The 21,514-nt window shown below is 40.0% G+C and overlaps 1 protein-coding gene across 1 annotated transcript in view; it reads right to left on the reverse strand.

Annotated features, from left to right (window-relative positions):
* The window catches only part of ankrd24 (ankyrin repeat domain 24), a 110,432-nt gene that overhangs the window by 86,102 nt on the left and 2,816 nt on the right, over window positions 1-21,514 (reverse strand). Inside the window, exon 2 of the mRNA XM_069928502.1 lies at window positions 16,451-16,537. Coding sequence (XP_069784603.1) covers window positions 16,451-16,486 — 36 coding nt within the window. The 5' untranslated portion in view covers window positions 16,487-16,537. The remainder of the gene's footprint in view (window positions 1-16,450; window positions 16,538-21,514) is intronic.

Here is a 21,514-nt window from a genome sequence, read left to right on the forward strand (position 1 = left end):
GAAGATGGTTGTGACCGGAGACTCTCTGTCCAGTGTCTGAAGGTCGCTATTCAATCCATATCTTTACGATTTTACGTTAACCTTGTTTAGAGGGAGGGATTAGATTAGTCTAGGGGTCTCCAAACTGGTTGATATCAAACCCCAGGGATCTATGGGCCCATCCAGAGGGTCAATAAATGCAAGAGGGTCAAACGGGGGTCAATAACATGGGAGGGGTCGATTTAAAATAGCACATCCACCCACCACCCCAACCCCAACCGGTCTAGCACATGCACTGCCGCCCTCTTGCTCCCTCCCCCCCTATCCAGCACAGGGGTGGAGGGGTAAGGAGGCTTACATGCCATGAACCTTCATATGCCGCCATCATACTTGCCCCTCATCGCGCATGCACCAACCAGCCGAGCATGGCCTGCGGACCGCAGGACACTGCATTTAGCAGAGAAGTGCCCTTTCTGCCCCTTAAACTTGTCCAGCATTTAGAATTGTAGGGCTTACACGCCCAAATGGAGGGCTCAAAAGCTAGACTGTCCAGCCTAAAACCAGACATCTGGCCACCCAGTGCTGTCACCACTAGCACTCCCCAACCAGGACCCTCCCCCTGTGAAGTCCACCCCTCGCCAGCCCTTTCCACCACCCCCCACCCATCGAGCACCAGGATTCTATGCCTGGGGGTTAATGAGGGACCATGCAGTTCCTAAAGTGGTCGGCGGGTGTAAAAGTTTGGGGACCCCTGGATTAGTCAGAGGATTTTTGTTTTCCTTAATTTTTCTTTTAGTTTTTTTTAAACTAATTAGTTAAACATGGGTTTAAATATTCAATACTTATTTCAATCAATACCGTGTTCTCTTTCAAAGGGTTTTTGTTCAGGATTTAAATAAAGTCATGAGAGAATTTTTATGGAAAAGTAAATTACCGTGGGTAGCATTATATAAACTTACTTGGAAGTATGCGTTAGGTGGGCTTCAATTACCCCATTTTCAAAATTATTATGAAGCAGCCCAGTTGAAATTTATTAGTAGACTGATGGATTTGGACCAATCCCCGAGTTGGGCGAAAGATGAGATGGCTTGTATTTCTGAAGTCGAGGTGTATCAATTTATATTTTGATGGAATGTAAATTTGTTGAGGGAATAGAATATGCCGATATTAAAACATCTATTAAAACTATGGACTTAAAAACATAAGATTTTCGGATCAAAAGGTAAATTGTCAATTTTAACTCCATTATATAATAATCAGCTTATTTCTTTTTCCATGTTTAATAGTCATTTAAAGAGCTGGGATTCTAAGGGTATAAAAATGTTATAGGATTGTTTTGTAGAAGGACAGTTTCTTTCTTTTAATCAATTGAAAGAGCATTTTGATATTGCTGAAAATTCTTTATTTGTTTATTATCAACTTCGAGCTTTGGTGAAAAATATGTATGGTAGAGATGATTTTTACATCCGGCTGTTTACATCCGGTACCGCACGGATGGCAGTCTCTTCAATCTGAGGCGCCTGCAAGCTCACACCAAGACACAAGAGAAACTTGTCCGTGAACTACTCTTTGCAGACGATGCCGCTTTAGTTGCCCATTCAGAGCCAGCTCTTCAGCGCTTGACGTCCTGCTTTGCGGAAACTGCCAAAATGTTTGGCCTGGAAGTCAGCCTGAAGAAAACTGAGGTCCTCCATCAGCCAGCTCCCCACCATGACTACCAGCCACCCCACATCTCCATCGGGCACACAAAACTCAAAATGGTCAACCAGTTTACCTATCTCGGCTGCACCATTTCATCAGATGCAAGGATCGACAATGAGATAGACAACAGACTCGCCAAGGCAAATAGCGCCTTTGGAAGACTACACAAAAGAGTCTGGAAAAACAACCAACTGAAAAACCTCACAAAGATAAGCGTATACAGAGCCGTTGTCATACCCACACTCCTGTTCGGCTCCGAATCATTGGTCCTCTACCGGCATCACCTACGGCTCCTAGAACGCTTCCACCAGTGTTGTCTCCGCTCCATCCTCAACATCCATTGGAGCGCTTTCATCCCTAAAGTCGAAGTACTCGAGATGGCAGAGGTCGACAGCATCGAGTCCACGCTGCTGAAGATCCAGCTGCGCTGGATGGGTCACGTCTCCAGAATGGAGGACCATCGCCTTCCAAAGATCGTGTTATATGGCGAGCTCTCCACTGGCCACCGTGACAGAGGTGCACCAAAGAAAAGGTACAAGGACTGCCTAAAGAAATCTCTTGGTGCCTGCCACATTGACCACCGCCAGTGGGCTGATATCGCCTCAAACCGTGCATCTTGGCGCCTCACAGTTTGGCGGGCAGCAACCTCCTTTGAAGAAGACCGCAGAGCCCACCTCACTGACAAAAGGCAAAGGAGGAAAAACCCAACACCCAACCCCAACCAACCAATTTTCCCCTGCAGCCACTGCAACCGTGTCTGCCTGTCCCGCATCGGACTTTTCAGCCACAAACGAGCCTGCAGCTGACGTGGACTTTTACCCCCTCCATAAATCTTCGTCCGCGAAGCCAAGCCAAAGAAAAAAAGAGAGATGATTTTACCTGTATTGACGGAATTCGAGTCTTTGATTTCTTCTATACCAAAATGGGGTTTTTCTCTGTTATGTACCAAGTATTACAAGACAATATGGATAAACCGGAATGGGAGAAGTCTAAGTTTAAATGGGAAAATGATTTAGCTTTTGTTTTTCCTGAAGACTATTGGGCAGATAGGTGTCACAATAGTGTTACTAAATTGACGAATGTGCGATATGGAATGGTTAATTATAATTTTTTTACATCAGTTGTATTTAACCCCAGAGAAATTGAAAAAATATGGTTTTAGTAATTTGGATTCTTGTTTTAGATGTGGTGTATGTACTGGAACTTTTTTACATGCTGTTTGGTCTTGTGTGCAAGTACAACCATTCTGGGATGAAATTAAGATAATTTTGGAAAGATTATATAACTTTACCATTAGATCCATCTATTTCTTTAATGGGTTATAAATCCTTTAAAGGGATTAGGGTTGGATAAATTTCAAATTGCACTTGTATATTTAGTATTGTCTGTAGCTCAAAAATGTGTAGCAAGTATATGGAAAGATAACATAGTGATTAGTATAATTTGATGGGATAACGAATTGAAAGTTTGTATTGTTATGGAAAAAATTACATATAATCGGCAAGATAATTATTCTTTTTTTGTTAATAAGTAGTTACCATATTTGGAATATATGCATTTAGATATATTTTGATTTATTATATATTCTTAGTTTCTGTTTATAAATTTTTGGCTCTCCTTAAGAGAGCTGGCTGATGGGGTGGGAGGGTGGGTGGGGATTTGATTTAACTTTTTGGTTTTTTAATTATTTTTTTTCTTTGTTTTTTTAATATATATTCATATAAAATTTTCTTTATGGAATGTATTCTGTTTTACTACTAATGATTCTTCAAATAAATAAAGTTTAAAAAAAAAACATAGGTTTAAATATGGTTGTCATGGATTATATCATTAAATAAGATAGAATACAAACTTTGCCTATATAAAGGGATTATTTAATTTTGTCTTATCTATTTTCTATCCAGAACTATATTGGGATATATTATGAGAAAGGGATAAACGTAATTACCTTATTGTTAGAATTTGATGTCTTAAAGAAATAAATTAAATAAACAATTATGGATAGGTTTATAATTTACATTATATATTTAATTTGTGATATGTACATGATATGGCCTGTTGTTGGTTAGGGGGAACATTAGGGGGAACTTTTCACTCAGAGAGTGGTGGGAGTTTCGAACAAGTTTCCATCTGATGTGGTAAATACAGACTCACTCTTAAATTTTAAAAATAAACTAAAAAATAAAATAGATGCATGGATGGGAGAGGTCTGGAGGGTAATAGAATGGGTGTGGGGCAGTGGGATTAATAGTATGATGTTTTTGGTACACACTATAAGGGCTGAATGGCCTGTTTTCAGTGCCGTAGTGTTCAAAGGTTCTATGGTCACAGTAAGAGAGAGGATACTGCTTACAGAATAATGTTAAAATGTATGGGCTCCATTATCACAGTTCTACACCAGTCAACTGCTCCTTGACCTGGATTCTGTCTGCTCCATTTCTAAAGATTATGCTGAAGCTCCAGAAAAAAAGTGAAGTAGATTTTTGGTCTGCTCCAGTTCAACTGTTTTAATTGTCTATTTCTATTTAAAGATCTGGTCCTTTCATTATGAGGTTTCCTGCAAAGCCCCATTTTGGTTTGGAGAGAGAACCAAAGTGTCATCTGAGTAATGTTGTCATACCAGATTAGAAGCTGGCCATTCAACTCTCAAGCTTGATTCATTGTTCATTTAGATCAGCTATTCCCAGCCATTTTTCATGAGATCCGCTTCTGTTTAAATATCAGTGTTCCAATCCACCCCAAAATTATAAGCTCATGATAACACAGTTGAGGTGGTCCTTTCCCAACCCTCTCCTGGACCCTTCTTACCCTCCACCTCCTAATCCACCCCATCCTCCTCCCCTCCCTGACACCCTCCACCCCTCTGAACCTCTCCCTAATCCCTGCCTAATTGTCACCATCTCCCTGATCTTCCCTTCTTGAAGACGGAACACTCTGTGCTCAGTAGAGGCCTCACCCTCATCCTCTTTCGCCCACACTTCAATGAGTCCCATGCATGACATGATGCTGAATTCTCCTTCCATCAGCTCCATCTCCATGCATACTTCACAACCACAATTCTCCACCCCACCCCCCCCCCCCCACTACAGATCCATTCTCCCGCCTTAAACCTTAGCCTTCCTCCTGGACATCCCATTCCAGTCTTCAGCTTGCTCTGGACCTTTATATTTCCAACTGCCACAGTGACATCAACCATATCAACTTCACTATTCCCCTCACTCTTTCCAACCTTACCCGCTCAGAACACCTGGGCTTCCACTCTCTCTGCACCAATCTGAACCTCACCATCAAACCCGCAGACAAGGGTGGCATTTGTTGCGGTCTGGCATACTAACCTCTGTCTGGCCAAAGCAAGTTGACAGCACTCAGGCACCTCCTATTTATCCCTCCAACAGGACTTCACCAAAACATCAAATTACTGTATAATGCACCATCTCTGAACTCACCACTTCCAGTCACCTCCCTGGGCCAGCTTCCAACCTTATTGTATCCCAACCCCACACCGCCTGCTTGTACCCCCTATCTGAGATCCACAAACACAATTGTCCCAGCAGACCCATCATGTCTGCATGTTCTTGCCCCACTGAATTGGTCTCCACTTATCTCAACTCCATTTTGTCCCCTTTGGTCCAGTCCCTCCCCACCTACATCCAGACACTTCACATATCCGCCATCACTTCAACAAATTCCAGTTCCCTGAACTCAATCGCCCCATGTTTACCATGGACATCCAATCTCTATACACTCCCATCCTCCATACTGAAGGGCTTAAAGTCCTTTGTTTCTTTCAGAACAATATTTCACTTGTGAATCTGCAGGGGTCATCTAAAGAATATACTTATTTTCTTTTTCCTTTTTTCCTTTTCCGATATGTTTAGATTGGAATAAGAGTCCATGCATTATTATTTCAATTTCGTACCAATCCAAATGAACATTATATGCAATTTATAATGTATGATTGTATGATAATAAAATAATTTTTAAAAAAGAATAGAGAGATGAGAGTAGATAAAGGACCACTAGAAAATTATGCTGAAGAAATAATAATGGGAGACAAAGAGATGGCAGAAGAACTAAATTAATATTTTGCATCAGTTTTCACCATGGAAGATATTAGCAGTGTGCCAGATGTCGAAGGATATCAGAGAAGGGAAGCAAGTGCAGTTATTATTTCAAGTGAGAAAGTGCTCAGAATCTGAATGGTCTAAGAACGGATAAATCTCCCAGACGAGATGGAGTGCACCCTCTGATTCTGAAAGAAGTAGCAGTAGAGATTGTGGCGACATTGGTACTGAACTTTCAAGAATCAATAGATTGTGGTATGGCTCTAGAGAATTAGAAAATCACAAATGTCACACCACTATTCAAGAACAGAAGGAGGCAGCAGAAAGCGGTTGGGAAGATGCTCAAGTCAATTGTCAAGGATGAGGTTACAGAATACTTGGAGGCACATGACAAGATTGGCCAAATCCAGCATGGTTTTCCTTTAGGGAAAATCTTGTTTGGCAAACCTACTGGAATTCTTTGAAGAAGTGACAAGCAGGCTAAATAAAGGAGATGCAGTGGAGTTGTGTATTTGGATTTTCAGGTCTTTGACAAATAGAGCATTGACAGATTGGCTGGAAGCAGGGATCATATTCTGGTTGCCTGCAAGTTGCCAGTGGTTTTTAACAGGGGTCAGTGTTGGGGTCACTTCTTTTTATGTTGTATATTAATGATTTAGATTATGGAATGAATGGCTTTGTGGCCAAATTTGGAGATGATATGAAGGTAGGTGGATGAGCAGGTATTGGTGAGGAAATGGGAAAATTGGAGAAGGACTTAGATAGCATTGGAGAATGGGTAGAGAAGTGACAAATGTCAATGTCAAAAACTGTAAGGTCAGGCAATTTGGTAGAAAAAAACCAGACAGATCATTTTTTTAAATAAGAGAAAATTGAAAATACCAAGGTACAAAGGGACATGGGAGTCCTCGTGTAAGATAGCTCAAAGGTAAACTTGCATGTTGAGAAGGTGATTAAGAGGGCAAATGTAATGCTGGCATTCATTTCAAGAGGAATAGAATACAAGAACAGAGATGTAGAGGCATTGATGAGACCTCACTTGGAGTATTGAGAGCAGTTTTGGGCTCCTCACTTTAGGAAAGGGTGTGCTAATGTTGGAGAAGGTACAGAGGACATTCACAAAGATGATACTGGGAATTAAAGGATTATCATATGAGGAGCATTTGACAGCTCTTGGCCTGTATTCATTGGAGTTTAGGAGAATGAGGGGGAATCTCATTGAAATATTTCGAATGTTGAAAAGCATGGATAGAGAAGATATGGAAAGTTGCTTCCCATTGTACAAGAATCTAGGACAAGAGGGCACAACTTCAGGATTGAAGGGTGTCTGCTTAAAACAGATATGCGGAGAAACTTCTTTTGCAAGAGAGTGGTTAATCCGTGGATGTTTTTACGACAGAGATTGATAGGTTCTTGATTAGCCAGGGCAGCAGAAGTTATAGGGAGAAGGCCGGGCAGTGGGGCTGAGAGGGAAAATGGATCAGCTTATGATTAAATGGTGGGGCAGACTTGATGGGCTCTTTCTGCTCTCATGTCTTGTAATTTGGGCTGAGACAGCAGCTCTACTAGTTGCATCACTGTGCCACCCATAATCTTCAATATCTGTGACCCATAATGTTTGAGAACATTTGAGATACCAAGCCATAAGTGACAAAAGTTCAGGTGGTAGTACAGGACTTGAGGTAAGGTCAGGACAACCCTGTCGAGTAACAAAAGCATTCAGAAAGGAGGCACAGGTAAGGACAGGTTTTCCTAATTTTTTTTCTATTTCAGCGACAGTGGAAATAGCAGCCAGGGCAGGGACACGGTCCACTTGCAGAATGTGGATAGTCAGTGAAGCCAATAGTATCCCTGGTGATTTCATCTGTGAGAAGTGCATCCACTAACAGCTCGTGATAAACAGTGTTAGAAAATTAGAGCTGAAGAACTATGGATGATTCAGGAGACTGAGGGGGTGATAGACAGGATTTATAGGATGCAATCAAACCTAGAAGGCAGGAGAAAGATGGCTGGGTAACGGTCAGGAGAGGGAGAGGGAAAAAGAACAGGTAGGCAGTACAGAGTGCTCCTGTGATTGTTTCCTTCAATAACACGTATACCATTTTGGATTCTGTTGAGGGGGACAACCTACCAGGGACAAGCCACAGTGGTCAAGTACTTGGCGCAAAGACTGGTCCTGTGGCTAAGAAAGGGAGGAGGAGAAGAGGTGAGCTGTAGAGATTGGGGATTCAATCTCAATTCTATTTAAATTGAGGGGACAAATAAAAGGTTCTGAAGAAGAGATCAAGAATCCTGGATGGCATGTCACTTCCCAGGTGCCAGAGTCCAGGATATCTCAGATCAAGTTTGCAGCATTCTTAAAAGGGAGGGTGAGCACCAGATGTCATGGTCTAGGGACCAATGTCATGGGAAGGAAGAGTGATGAGGTCCTGAATGTTCAGGATGATGATGAACAAGAGCTCCAAGATGGTAATCTCAGGATTGTTATCCATGCCACGTGCTAGTGAGGTTAGAAATAGGAGAATAATGCAATTTAACATGTGACTAAAGAGATGATGCAGGAGGGTAGGCTTCAGATTTCTGGATCATTGGGCTCTCTTCCAGGGAAGGTGGGATATGTACTGGCAGGACAGTTTGCATCTGAACCAGAGTGGGACTATTATTCCTTTGGAAAGGCTTACTAGTGCTACTCCAGGGGTTTAAGCTAGATTTGCAGGGGGTTGCAACCAGTGTGCCAAAGCGGTTAAAGGAGTGGCCGAGGAAAAAGATGATGTTTAGTCTGCATATAGAGACAGAAATCAAAGGGTTGTGTGTGGTGGAAATAATGTTCTCAAGTGCATCTACTTCAATGCAAGGAGTATTATAGGAAAGGCAGAAAAGCTTGGAGTTGATTGGCACCTGGAATTATGACATTGCTGCCATGAGTGAAACTTAGTTGCAGGACAGGCAGTTCAATGTTCCGACAAGTCATTGTTTCAGACACCATTGAGCGAAAGAGGAAGGAGTGGCCTTGCTCATCAGTGAAAATATTACACCTTTGCTCAGACAGGACAGACTAGAGGACTCCGCTGAAGCTACATAGGTGGAGCTGAGGAATGGGAAAGGTATGACTGCATTAATGAGGTTATCTTTGTTTGTTCCCTCACTATTGAATCTCCAATCTCTACAGCTCACCTCTTCTCCTCCTCCCTTTCTTAGTCACAGGACCAGTCTTTGTGCCAAGTACTTGACCACTGTGGCTTGTCCCTGGTAGGTTGTCCCCCCTCAACAGAATCCAAAACGGTATACGTGTTATTGAAGGAAACAATCACAGGAGCACTCTGTCCTGCCTACCTGTTCTTTTTCCCTCTCCCTCTCCTGATTGTTACCCAGCCATCTTTCTCCTGCCTTCTAAGTGTGATTGCATCCTATAAATCCTGTCTATCACCCCCTCAGCCTCCTGAATCATCCATAGTTCTTCAGCTCTAATTTTCTAACACTGTTTATCACGAGGTGCTATTGGATGCACTTCTCACAGATGAAATCAGCAGGGATATTATTGGCTTCACTTATAGTACAACCGCAACCGAGGTGAGGAGAATTCTATCCAGGGTGAACCCACACAAGGCAGCGGGATGAGACAACATACCCAATGGGGTACTGTGAAGGACTGTATAGACCAACTGACAGATGTTCTTACAGATATCTACATCACATCATTACCACAGCCCATCGTCCTGCTGGTTTCAAGGCAGCTTATTTCTTTCATTCAAGTCCCCTCTCACTCTTCCAAATTCCAGCCAATAATAGCTTAGCCTATCCAACCGTTCTTCACAAAGCTCATAAGCTTTTTGAACTTCACACACAGAATAATAGAGATAACCCTGATCAATGAGATCAGTAAATTCATCTCACTCCTTTTGGCTTTTCTGCCACCTTCCAGTCTTTGCAGGGATGAATGTGAATCACTGAGCAGAGGGGTTAATGATGAAGGAGACTGGATGAAAGTTGGGATGCCACACGTCAGTACTTTGGATAAATTGAAGTTGATGTGGAATGAAAAGGAGCGAGTTGGGATTGGCAAGTCCAACAAAGGCATGGACGAGGGTTTCGGCAGGAGAAATGCAAAGCAGGAGATTCCAGAGGTGCATAACAGAGGATATGCAGTCAGAATCTCAGCCGTAATAATCTATTTAAATTGAAGTTTGTGTATTTTTTATTTTTTGCAAGCTGCATCACCTAAAGCTGAATTTTGCAGCACACACACACAGACAACTGCTAAACAATATTTGGGCTGTCATCTCACTTAAACCACTAATCTAATAGTTTTTTTTAAATTATGGCTTGGAGTTTCCCAGTTATAATGCAACTCTAATGTGGACACAGTTTGAAAGAAAATAAACTCCTGAATATACCAGTGGCTGAGTTGCAGTGGAAGTACAGTATAATTGAATAACAAAGGAATGGAGAGTTATAAATTATTCATTATAACCACCGAGTCATTCACACAATTCTTCCAGGTCATAACATTGCCCTTGAGACTAATAAACCAAATTACATTACTACCCAAACCCTGCTGATGAATGATTTGTATTGTGTGCCCTATGGTGTCTAAATGATGCTACCTGATACAGAGGGAGGCAGAACAAATGTCATCCCACTGACAGACATTCAATCTCTACATCTGTCAATTAGATTCACAGGAATGAGGCCAAATATATCTCTATTCAAGTGACATCAGTGACACCAGGATAATGAATGTTACCAACCAAGAATGAAAAATGGAGCAAGAGGTTGACATCCTGATCACCAAAGCTTAGTGGATGCATGTACCTTGTGGAACAGTTCAAATTACATCATCTCCAATCAGCAACGTTCGCCTCTACCAGAGCTAGCAGAGGGCAAGCAGAATCAGCCTCAAAAGCTGCAGTCAAACTGCTCGTTGTTGTGGCCTGTTGGAGGTGCATGCATGGACCATGGAACAAGGGGAGTGCAATCTAGAAATTTACACAAGAGTTGGATCATTGAAAATTAACTCCCCTGAGTGAAATGTAACTATGGTAAACCTTCTTGAAAGTTAAATAGATATTTCTAAAATGCATGCAATATCTGCCTTCAATGTCAAACAGGGTATATCATTATTCATTCATTTTGAAACATCACAGGGGAATTGAGACAAGTTTTTCTGAGTTCTGGGTTACAGGATATATTCCAGGATCTTTGACTCTTCACTTCCACTGCAGCCTATGCTAAAGACACTGAAAACATCAATCCTAATTCCAAACTCAAACCTGAGCCCAGAGAATAAGGCCCTGATACACCAACCCTCCACTCCCTTGAGGTCCACTGACACAGTGGCTCCAATCCTAATACTCACCACTACCCATCCAATGCTATCAAACCATCCCCAACATCCTAATCCAATGTGATCCTCCAATCTGTATTCCAATCTGTCGAACCCCGCCTAAGCCCTGACCCTACTGCCCAACATCACTCCAACCTTGATCCACATCTGACTCCTCAAATACCCACCCAAATAAAACCCCTCCAATTCTCATTCTACAATCTGTAAAGGTTAAAACCTTGTGTTTTTGATTTTTGTTAATTTTATGACTATCCCTTTAAGGGTAAATTGTTTTTGTAGTGTTACCATAGTTACTATGACATCATATGTTGTAACATCTGGGTGAACGGGAAGCTTGCATTCAGTCTTTGAAGAACCATGGAGAAGGCATAAGCATCAAAATACTTTTCTTTGAATTCATCGTCTTATCATCTTATTATCGACATCTTATTTAGACAATAGACAATGGGAGCTGGAGTAGGCCCTTCGGCCCGTCGAGCCAGCACCGCCATTTTACAGATCATGGCTGATCACTACCATCAGTACCCCTTTCCAGCCTTATCTCCATAACCCTTAACTCCTTTGCCCACTAGAGTCTTATCTAACTCTCTTTTGAACATAATCAGCGAATCTGCCTCTACCACCCTCTGTGGCAGAGCATTCCACAGATTCACACTTCTCTGGGTAAAAAAATGCTTTCTCATCTCCGTCCTAAAGGGCCTACCCTGTATTCTTAAACTATGCCCTCTAGTCCTCGTCTCCCCCATCATTGGGAACAAGTAATCCGACTTCACCCTGTCTATCCCCCTGATGATTTTGTATACCTCAATCATGTCCCCCCTCATCCTTCTAAACTCCATCGGATACAAGTCCAGTTTTTCTAGCCTTTCAGCATATGTCAACCCCGCCATCCCTGGAACTAACCTTGTAAATCTGCGCTGCACACCCTCTATAGCTAGTATGCCCTTCCTCAAAATTGGAGACTGTAAGGTAAAAACATCATGAGATGGGACCGGAGAAGGAGTCACCCAGTACTAAGGAGTAACAGAATGCAGATGTGACCTTGTACTCTCAAGATAAGCGTGGCACTAACAAGAATGATGTGCAGCAGACTAACAGAGAAGGGTAGCAACAGTTTATTCATTGGACAATGTCATGGTATGATAATTTACTACGTACGTATCCTGAGGTATAAAAAAAACACCACTTGCTGATAACGGCAGAATGCGCCTTCTCCAACTAACACTGTTAGTTGCAAGTGTTACAATCCGGCAATAAAGAACAAAGAACCTTGATTTCGACTAAGTCTGGTGTCTGACTCACTCATTCATGAACAAAGCAGACCTAATAAGACCAGAACTGGACGCAATACTCCAGGCGGGGTCTCACCAGGGCCCTGTACAACTGCAGAAGGACGTCTCTGTTCCTATACTCCAATCCCCTCTTTATGAAAGCCAACATGCTATTAGCCTTCTTCACAGCTTTCTGAACCTGCATGCTAGTCTTCAGTGACCGGTGAACAAGTACTCCCAGATCCATTTGCTCCTCCCCACTCCCTAGCTTGTCTCCATTTAAATAATACTCAGCTTTCCTATTATTGCCCCCAAAATGGATAACCTCACATTTGCTTACATTGAACGTCATCTTCCATTCAGCATCCCACTCCCCCAACCTGTCCAAGTCCCTCTGCATTTTCCTGACATCCTCCTCACACCCCACACTGCCACCCAGTTTCGTGTCATCTGCAAATTTGCTCAAATTATTAATAATCCCCTCATCCAAATCATCTTATTTTATTTTAATCGTCTTAATTTTGGTTTAATTGTTTAAAGAAGAATATTGTAATTATTATTCAGTATGCTTTATTCAAGTTATAAAAATATATATTTTTAATTTTTTTTATTTTTCACACTATGAACCATATCAATCAAAATACATACAAACATTTCCCTCTTAAATCTACACAGTGGCATTTTCTCCCCTTTTTCCCCCCCCCCTATCTTCCCTCCCTCCTTCCAACCCCCAACCCATTAAACCTTAAGTTATGAAAATCTTGATGCAAAGTTAAGCAAAATGTTTATATTACTAATTAAAGACTACATTAAGCTGAATATATGAAGTTTGGTTTATTGGAGTGATAAGATAGTAATTCGGAATATCGTCGCTTACGTTTCTGTGAAGATGACACATTTTTAAATTTGGAAATACGAGAGATTGGAAAGTGTCATCTATACCATCATCAACCCAATCCTTTCATCAGAATTCTCTGCCCCCAATCCTATGTCTGATGCCTCATCCAACTCTGATCATATTGTCTAATGGCCCCACCGATCCATATCCAACTGTCCAAACCTCTCAAAGTTGAGAAGGAATGCTTGTAATGTCATTCAGAACCTTGCATCTGGAGTAAGTACGAGTCCAACATATATGACATAAGAACACCATCTTCTCAGCTATCTGGCAACTGCCTCACTAAGCACGTCCTGCCATACACATAGCAAAATCTGAGCCAAACACTGGACTCCACAGCATTGGAACTGATGCAAGCCATCGTACATTTCTAGTACTGCAAGCTACTACCAATCTAAAACTCATATCTCAGAGACAAAGTATAAAACTCATCTCAATAGACATTAGTCTTGTGACTGTTGATAGCTTCATTAATCTTCATTAATCAACACACTGACTAGCTAGAGTTCAGACAATATTAATCTTCAATGTTTCAAGCATGCTACGGGAAAAAAGGGAACTGTATCCTTGTCAAAATGCTGGTGAGGTAATCTACAAACTATTAATGGCAGAGCTAGTTGCAAAAAGATGACTGCAGAGAATATTGCAAAGAACATCTAATTACACACTGTAATGTCAAAATTGACTATTGCTTTAATTTATCAAAGGATTTTACTTAATGTGGCACCTGCTGACAAGAGGAATCATTCCCTTGTCTTATGAAACTTCGAGTATTAATTCCTACCATATTTTCTGTGCCCAGCCCACTGCAGCTGTTTGAATAAAGTTTCAATAAAGTTGTGTTCCAATAAAATGGCAGCGCCCAGGATAAAGAGCTGTCCAATGCTGCTTGCCGCTGGTGCAACTCTCCTAAAGTGTCTCCCTATCCCTGCACGGTAAGAGTCTTTATCTTTATTCATATATTATTAAATATATTAGCAAGGCTTTATCTGTAATCTTGGGGCGGGGGGGGTTAATTATGATGGTGGCACGACTAATGCAACACTGTTACAGCACTGGGGCTCAAATTTAAAGGAAGGTTCACCGAGGGCCTGACCAGGACACTGGTGTGGAGGTGAATCGGGTTGCACTGAAGGCCTAACTGGGACACTGGTGTGGAGGTGAGTCACGTTGTGCTGAAGGCCTGACCGGGACTTTGGCGTGGAGGTGACTCAGGTTGCACAGAGGGTCTGATCTGGTCACCAGTGTGAAGAGCCGGTCGACATCGCTCGAAGCTGGGATGACTCTCTCAAAGTATCTCCCTATCCCACCTAGTAAGAGTCAATATCTTTATTAGTATTAGGTACATTAGTAAGGATTTATCTGTAAACTTGGGGGAGGAAATGGTTAATTAAAATGGTGGCATAGTTAGTGTATCGGCTAGCACAACACTTACAGCATTAGTGACAGGGGTTCAATTTTAAATTTAAATTTTGTAAGTTACAAGAATTACTTGATTACAGTAAACTTTACATAATTAAAGGCTTCAGTACTGATTCTTGTTTAAATCACTTTACATTTTGCACTGTCTTTGGTGTTTAAACTGCATTCTTAATGCAGGTGTATGCTAGGCATTGTAACAGTGAGTCTCAATCAGCCAGAAATTTGCATTTCCAGCATTTGCGATCCCCGTGGGTGCCAAATAATGAGGATTTTACTGTACATCTTTACCTCCTATGGACGCTGCGAGACCGGCTGGGATACTCCAGCATTTCAGTGCGTTTTTACTGCAATCACAGCGTCTGCAAGACTTCTGTGTCTCACCAAGGTTGGGAAATTGCCTGCTAGATGAGCATTAGGATAATACTGCAAAGGAGGACAATACGGATAGTGCAGCAATTAATACAATCCTATCACAGCACCAGCAACCTCGGTTCAAATCCACTGGCATCTGAAAGGATGTTCTTTTTGTGTCCGTTTGTTTAAAATTTTTCATTTAAGTCTTGGGACAGCCTTCAATTCCACTAATCTTAACCAAAGCTTTAGAGCAATGGTTTTCAAACTTTTTCTTTCCAGTCACATACCACTTTAAGTTATCACTTACTAATCACAGAGCACCTATGACAATAGGGAATACTTAAGGTGGTATGTGACTGGAAAGAAAAAGTTTGAAAACCACTGTTTTAATCGTACCTAATTAACTCATTATGTGCACGGTTTCATAACTCCAAAGGAAATGGGCCAATGACAATTTTTCCTTAAGCAAAATATTTCAGTAACAATTGGGTCTAGAGCAGTGGTTCTCAACCTTTTTTCCCCACTCATATACCACCTTAAATAGTCCCTTACCAATCACAGAGCACTGTGGCATAGGTGGTATATGAGTGGAAAGAAAATGTTTGAAAACCACTGCTTCAGAGGGACCTGCTACAAATAGTCTAAGAATCCTAGATCGAAAGGGTGGATAGTGTTAGGGGAATTCTACAGGAAATCAACAAGATTCCAATTTATGACTTTAATTAATTTAAGGAAATATGTTTAGGTATATAGCAAAGACTGGATCAAGCCATGAAGTTCAAGTTTCTGAGGTGCAATGAGAAAGCTCATTTTACAGGTAAGCAAGCATGTCAATCCATACATAGAAGATGCCTCTCATAGTTAAGTAGCCCACCAAATGTGCTTGCAGGCAGGCATGTAGTGAATGAACATGAATATTGGAAAAGTAAGACAGCACATTTAGAGTTAGGCTGACACAACCAACGACCCAGGTTCAAACTCAATGCTGCCTGTATGAAGTTTGTACATTTTCCCCATGACCTGTATGAGTTTTCTCCGGTGTCCTCCCATCCTCTAAAACGTACAGGGTTGGTAGCCTAATTGGATGTAATTGGGCAGCACGGGTTTCACACGGCAGAATGGTCTTCTTCCCTGATGTATCATGAAAATAAAAATAAAAAATAAAATAAAATATTCATCAGAAAACAAGAGACTTCATGAACATAACCATTGGTGAAGGTAAGAAAGTAAAATTAAAATACATGGATTTAAAATTCATTATTCAAAGAAAAGCAGATTGCTGACTCCAGAAAGTATGCTGTTGCCATAAGGGTTCTCTACAGTTTCGATGGAAGCAGTTTAGTATCATGTTTAACCTTCCTTCTGTTTGCATCTTTAGTGTCAACAGATGGTGAGCTGAGAAAATGAACACTCTCACCTCACTTTTCTTGAATTTAGCTTTGAAACTCTTCATTTCATTTTTCAGTGCTCTCGCCAAACTCCTGCCCGTCTCGGATATTAGGAGCTGGAAAAGAAATAGTCAGTATCCCAGCTGGCCAGAGATCAGAAGATGGAGAAATTTTAATAACTGGTTGAATGCTAACAACAATTTCCTTTCTTAAACGAACAATGATCCAGATACACTGTGGGGTTGATTGATTAAAAAGTAGTAGATACTTTTTATAACCACACTAATATCCAGCAGGCACAAATTAACTCTAATATGCATGCATGCAGAATTAATTTCTTTGCAATATACACAAGGCATCTATTGCTCATTTTCTATTCTGTTTTATTTGCAATATAACACAAACATATTACTCTTCTATCGATTATAAGTTAGGATATAAAGTGTACATGATTGTCTTGTAAAATTATTAATGGTATATGTTCATTCTGAGAAGACACAAGTCAGAGTGATTGCTGTTAAATGCCACACAATTGTCATGTAACGTGTGTCGATGATGGGTAAAGATTATCTGTAAATATTATCCAACATCCACTACCCTTCACAGTTGAATGGCTTGCTGACATTAACTATATGCCACAGCTGTGTAGCCTTTCAAAATTTGCTGCTCTTTAAATTTGTACACCGCACCTAAAAAGTAATTGCACAAATGCAATTAACTGCCAGTCAGGAGAAACGATCGGCACAATGCCATCACTCTTACCCCCACAATCACCTGTGCATTATTCTTGCAGCCTCACATACCTTAATTGATTCTGGAGTAGCAATCAGTTCAATGCTTGAATGCTTGCCTGTTTTTGAGAAGATTCAGAAGGGATAATGTATTTCTATAAATTGAAGGGTAGCTTTGGAAACATATTGGCCATTCTTTTTCAAGTCCTTATAGTATTTTACCTTTGTTCCATAAGTAAAAGGCTTAGAATGGCAAAGAAACAGTGACTTTGCCCCAAAATGTCTGTGGCAAACATGAAGCCAAATTAAACTAAAATATCTCAGCCTGCACACGATCCTTATTCCTCTGTTCCCTGTATGTTCATGTGTCTATCTACTCTAGAATCCTCTTATATGCAGCTATATCTGCTTCCACCTCTACCACAGGCATCCTGTTCCAGGAACCTACCATTCTCCAAGTAAAAATTTGCCCTGCACGTCTCCTTTAAACTCACCAACTCCTCACCTTAATCACATGTCCTCTAATATTTGACATATTTACCCAGGAGAAAAGATTCTTACCATCTACCCTACTGATACCTCTTGTAATTTTATCACAAAATCATTCAAATAAGATAACTTTTAGTTAACTTCATTTTATAGGCTGAAATTCTGTTTAGGCCCCATAAGAGAGGGAGAGAATAGTTTACTTTTCCTCAATTACATTAATGAACTAGTTGGGTTTAGAGTTTCAACAGAAATCAAATCAGAAAATGCTAGAAACCTTTACCAAGTTGGAAGCATCTGTGGAAGGAGAGTTAAAGTTACAAGTTGAAAATAAAAATTGCCAGATAGGAACAGAACTTCTTCAATGTTGGCATTCGAGGTTTCGAAGCTGATTGGAATTCAGCAGGACTCATTGTCCCCTGTGAAATATTAATGTCCCAATGTCAGGAATAACAGGGCAAAGCTACAAATAGATACAGCTGTTATACTGGAAGAGCTATTACGGCTAATGGCATTGTTTTCCATTTTTGATTTGCTGTCCACTTTCTTGACCCTCGCTATGCCAAACTGCAATTGCTTGACCTGGAGCGACTTTATCTATTAGTCCTAGTAGTATGGTTGAACCTGGCATGGCAAGTTTGAATTTGATAGGAGCTCTGATGTACTAATCTATAAGAATATTGCACTGAGTGGAAGATTTGTTTGTAGATTGGGGAATCCAGAAGAAAGACTTACTGAAAAAAATTGATTAATTGGAAAATCAAAGTCAGAGAAACAATGTGAAAACTGTAGGTCTTCCAGAAGACATTGAAGGGTCTGATCCAATAAAATTTTTCAAGAATTGGATTCCCGAGGTGTTGGGCAAATAGTTTTTTTCGGAAGGTTTAGTATTGGAGAAGGCACATAGAGCGTTATGAAAGAAACTGTTACCGGGACAACCGCTACGAGCGGTCTTAGTTCGGTGCCTGAACTATCAAGACAGAGAAATTATACTACGGTGGGCCGGACGGAAGGGACGACAAAGTCAATCTCCAATGATGACTCAAAATAACAAAGTATTTTTTAACGCAGATTTGAGTCAAGAAATTATTAGGTGATGACGGGAATTTAATTCGGCTGAAGAAGTACTGTGGCAGAAGGGTTATAAATTTGATTTTCGATACCCTGCTGTGTTGAAAGTCTTTTATGGTAACTTTCAATCTCAATTTTTTGAGAATGATCATGGTGCATTAATTTTTGCTAATCCATTACCGGATTTACGAGGACATGAAAGAGTTTCGCCACCGTCGCCTAAAAAGAGGGTAAATGGAAATGGGCAGAATGGGAAGAATAGAAAAAAATTGAAAGAAAGAGGTTTTAACACAAAGTGACATTGAAGATCCGGAACAATCATTGGGAATGAAGTCATTGGGTTGAATATATTTACAGTATTGGATTGTATTGATGTAAATTATGTATTTCTGGCTGGGAGGGGTGGGATGGATAGCACTGAAATTTTTGATAGTCATCTGCCACTAGTGGGGTTTTCCACACCCAGTTTTTTAGGGCGTTACTACCTTTGGGTAGTTTTTTTGGGGGGGATAATATTTTTTTAATTTATATACTTTCTTTTAAAAAATATTTAGGGGAGAGTGGTTTTAACTTACTATAAGGGGAGCGATATTTTGTAGCAAGTGATTATATTGTTAGTTTATAAAGATATCTAATTTGAAAATTGCGACTTTTAATGTTCAGGGGTTAAATAATCCGATTAAGTGAAAACGAGTTTTGGCTTATATCAAAAAATGAAAATTGATATTGCCTTTTTACAAGAAACAAATTTGACTGAAAAAAAAACCATTTGAAATTGAAGAGCGATTGGGTTGGACATGTGTTTTTTTTCTTCATTTAATTCTAAGGCAAGGGGCATAGCAATTTTAATTCATAAGAATTTGTCTTTTGAATTGCAAACTATGGAAGGGAATGCTGGAAGGGGTTTAAAGGTGAATTGTAAAATTTTTACTGAATCTTGAACTTTGCTTAATGTTTATGCACCTAACGTGGAGGATGAGTGTTTTATTTCGGATGCTTTTTTGTTATTAAACCAAGCTAATGAAAATATTTTAGTTGGGGGAGATTTTAATTGTGTCTTGGATCCTTTGTTGGATAGATCCCCAAATAAAGAAATCAAAGATGGCGATACAAATTGGGGCCTTGATGAAGGATTTAAATTTGGTAGATATTTGAAGAAGGGTTAACCGTACAGAGAAGGATTTTTCCTTTTACTCGTCTCGACATGATTAATTTTCTAGAATAGATTTTTTTTTAGTATCTGCATATTTACAAGGAAGGGTATTACAGGCGGAATATAAAAGCAGGGTTATATCAGATCATTATTTTTTTCTCTTACGTAAGTTCAGAAGTGGTACGTTCATCTTATAGATGGAGATTTAACACAATGTTGTTGAAAAAACCAGAGTTTGTTATCTTTGTTAAAGAACAGATTACTTTCTTTCTGTCTGAAAATGCTAATTCAGTAGAAAGTAGTTTTGTGTTATGGGATGAGTTAAAAGCTTATTTAAGAGGACAGATTATTAGCTATACCACTAAAGTTAAGAAGCAGTATATGGCAGAAAGTTTAGAATTAGAAAAGCAAATTGATGAATTGGAGAAGGAATTTCAGAAGGAAGTGACAGAAGATTTTAAAAAAGTGGCTTTGACTAAATTGAAATTGCATTATAATACGTTGCAGACTTAACAATTTGAACATTTAACTAATCAATCTAAGCAGCATTATTATGAGTTGGGTGAGAGGGCATGGCAGTTAAAAATGGAACAGATTTCATGGATTATTAATGCTGTAAAAAAGAATTCAACAGTTACCTATAAACTCAGGAAATTAATGACCAGTTTTATTCATTTTATAAAAAATTATATACTTCTGTGGGGAAACAGGATAGTGGTTCTATTGGTTCTTATTTATCTCAGTTAACATTATCAGCATTAGAAGAGGAGGATGTTATGGATTTGGAAGCTCCATTTACAGAATTAGAGATGAAGGCGGCTATGTTGGAAATGCCCAATGGGAAGTCACCAGGTGATGACGGGTTTTCGGTGGAATTTTATAAAACCTTTTATGAAGATTTATCTTTAGTGTTTGAGGAGGTATTACAGCAAGTGACTGAATAGCATGTTACCAGAATCTTGCTCTAGTGCTTTAATTACTGTATTCCCGAAAAAAGATAGAGACCCGTTGAAAGTGTCTTCGTATAGACCTATTTCTTTATTGAATGTTGATTATAAAATTATAGCAAAAGTGTTAGCAAATCAACTTGCCAAATATTTACCTAAATTGATACATGTTGATCAAACAGATTCTATTAAAAATAGAAATGCTTCAGATAATATTCTTCGATTGATTAGTTTGGTCAATGCATATCGACAGCAGCTTGATGTGGAAAAAGTCTTTGATAGGGTCGAATGGGATTTTTTTATTTAAAGTATTGGAGATGTTTAAATTTGGCCCTTTTTTATTGGTTGGGTTAAAGCTTTATATATCAACCTGACTGCTAGGGTGGTGACAGATGGTCAAGTTTCATCATTGTTTAAACTGATGCGTTCAACTCGGCAAGGTTGTCACCAGCTCTGTTTGCATTGGCTATTGAACTGTTAGCTCAAACAATAAGGCAGAATGAACAGATAAGAGGGATGAGAGTTATGGATGAAGAGTACAAGATTAATTTATTTGCAGATAATGTTTTGATATATTTAACAAACCCAGAACAATCATTGCCACATTTGCGGGTATGTTTATTACAATATAGAATATTATCTGGATATAAAGTTAACTGGGACAAGAGTGAAATTTTGCCAGTCGGAGGAGATTATTCAGAGTAT

The sequence above is a fragment of the Narcine bancroftii genome, chromosome 3 (assembly GCF_036971445.1).
Source record: "Narcine bancroftii isolate sNarBan1 chromosome 3, sNarBan1.hap1, whole genome shotgun sequence".
In the NCBI taxonomy this organism is placed as follows: Eukaryota; Metazoa; Chordata; class Chondrichthyes; order Torpediniformes; family Narcinidae; genus Narcine; species Narcine bancroftii.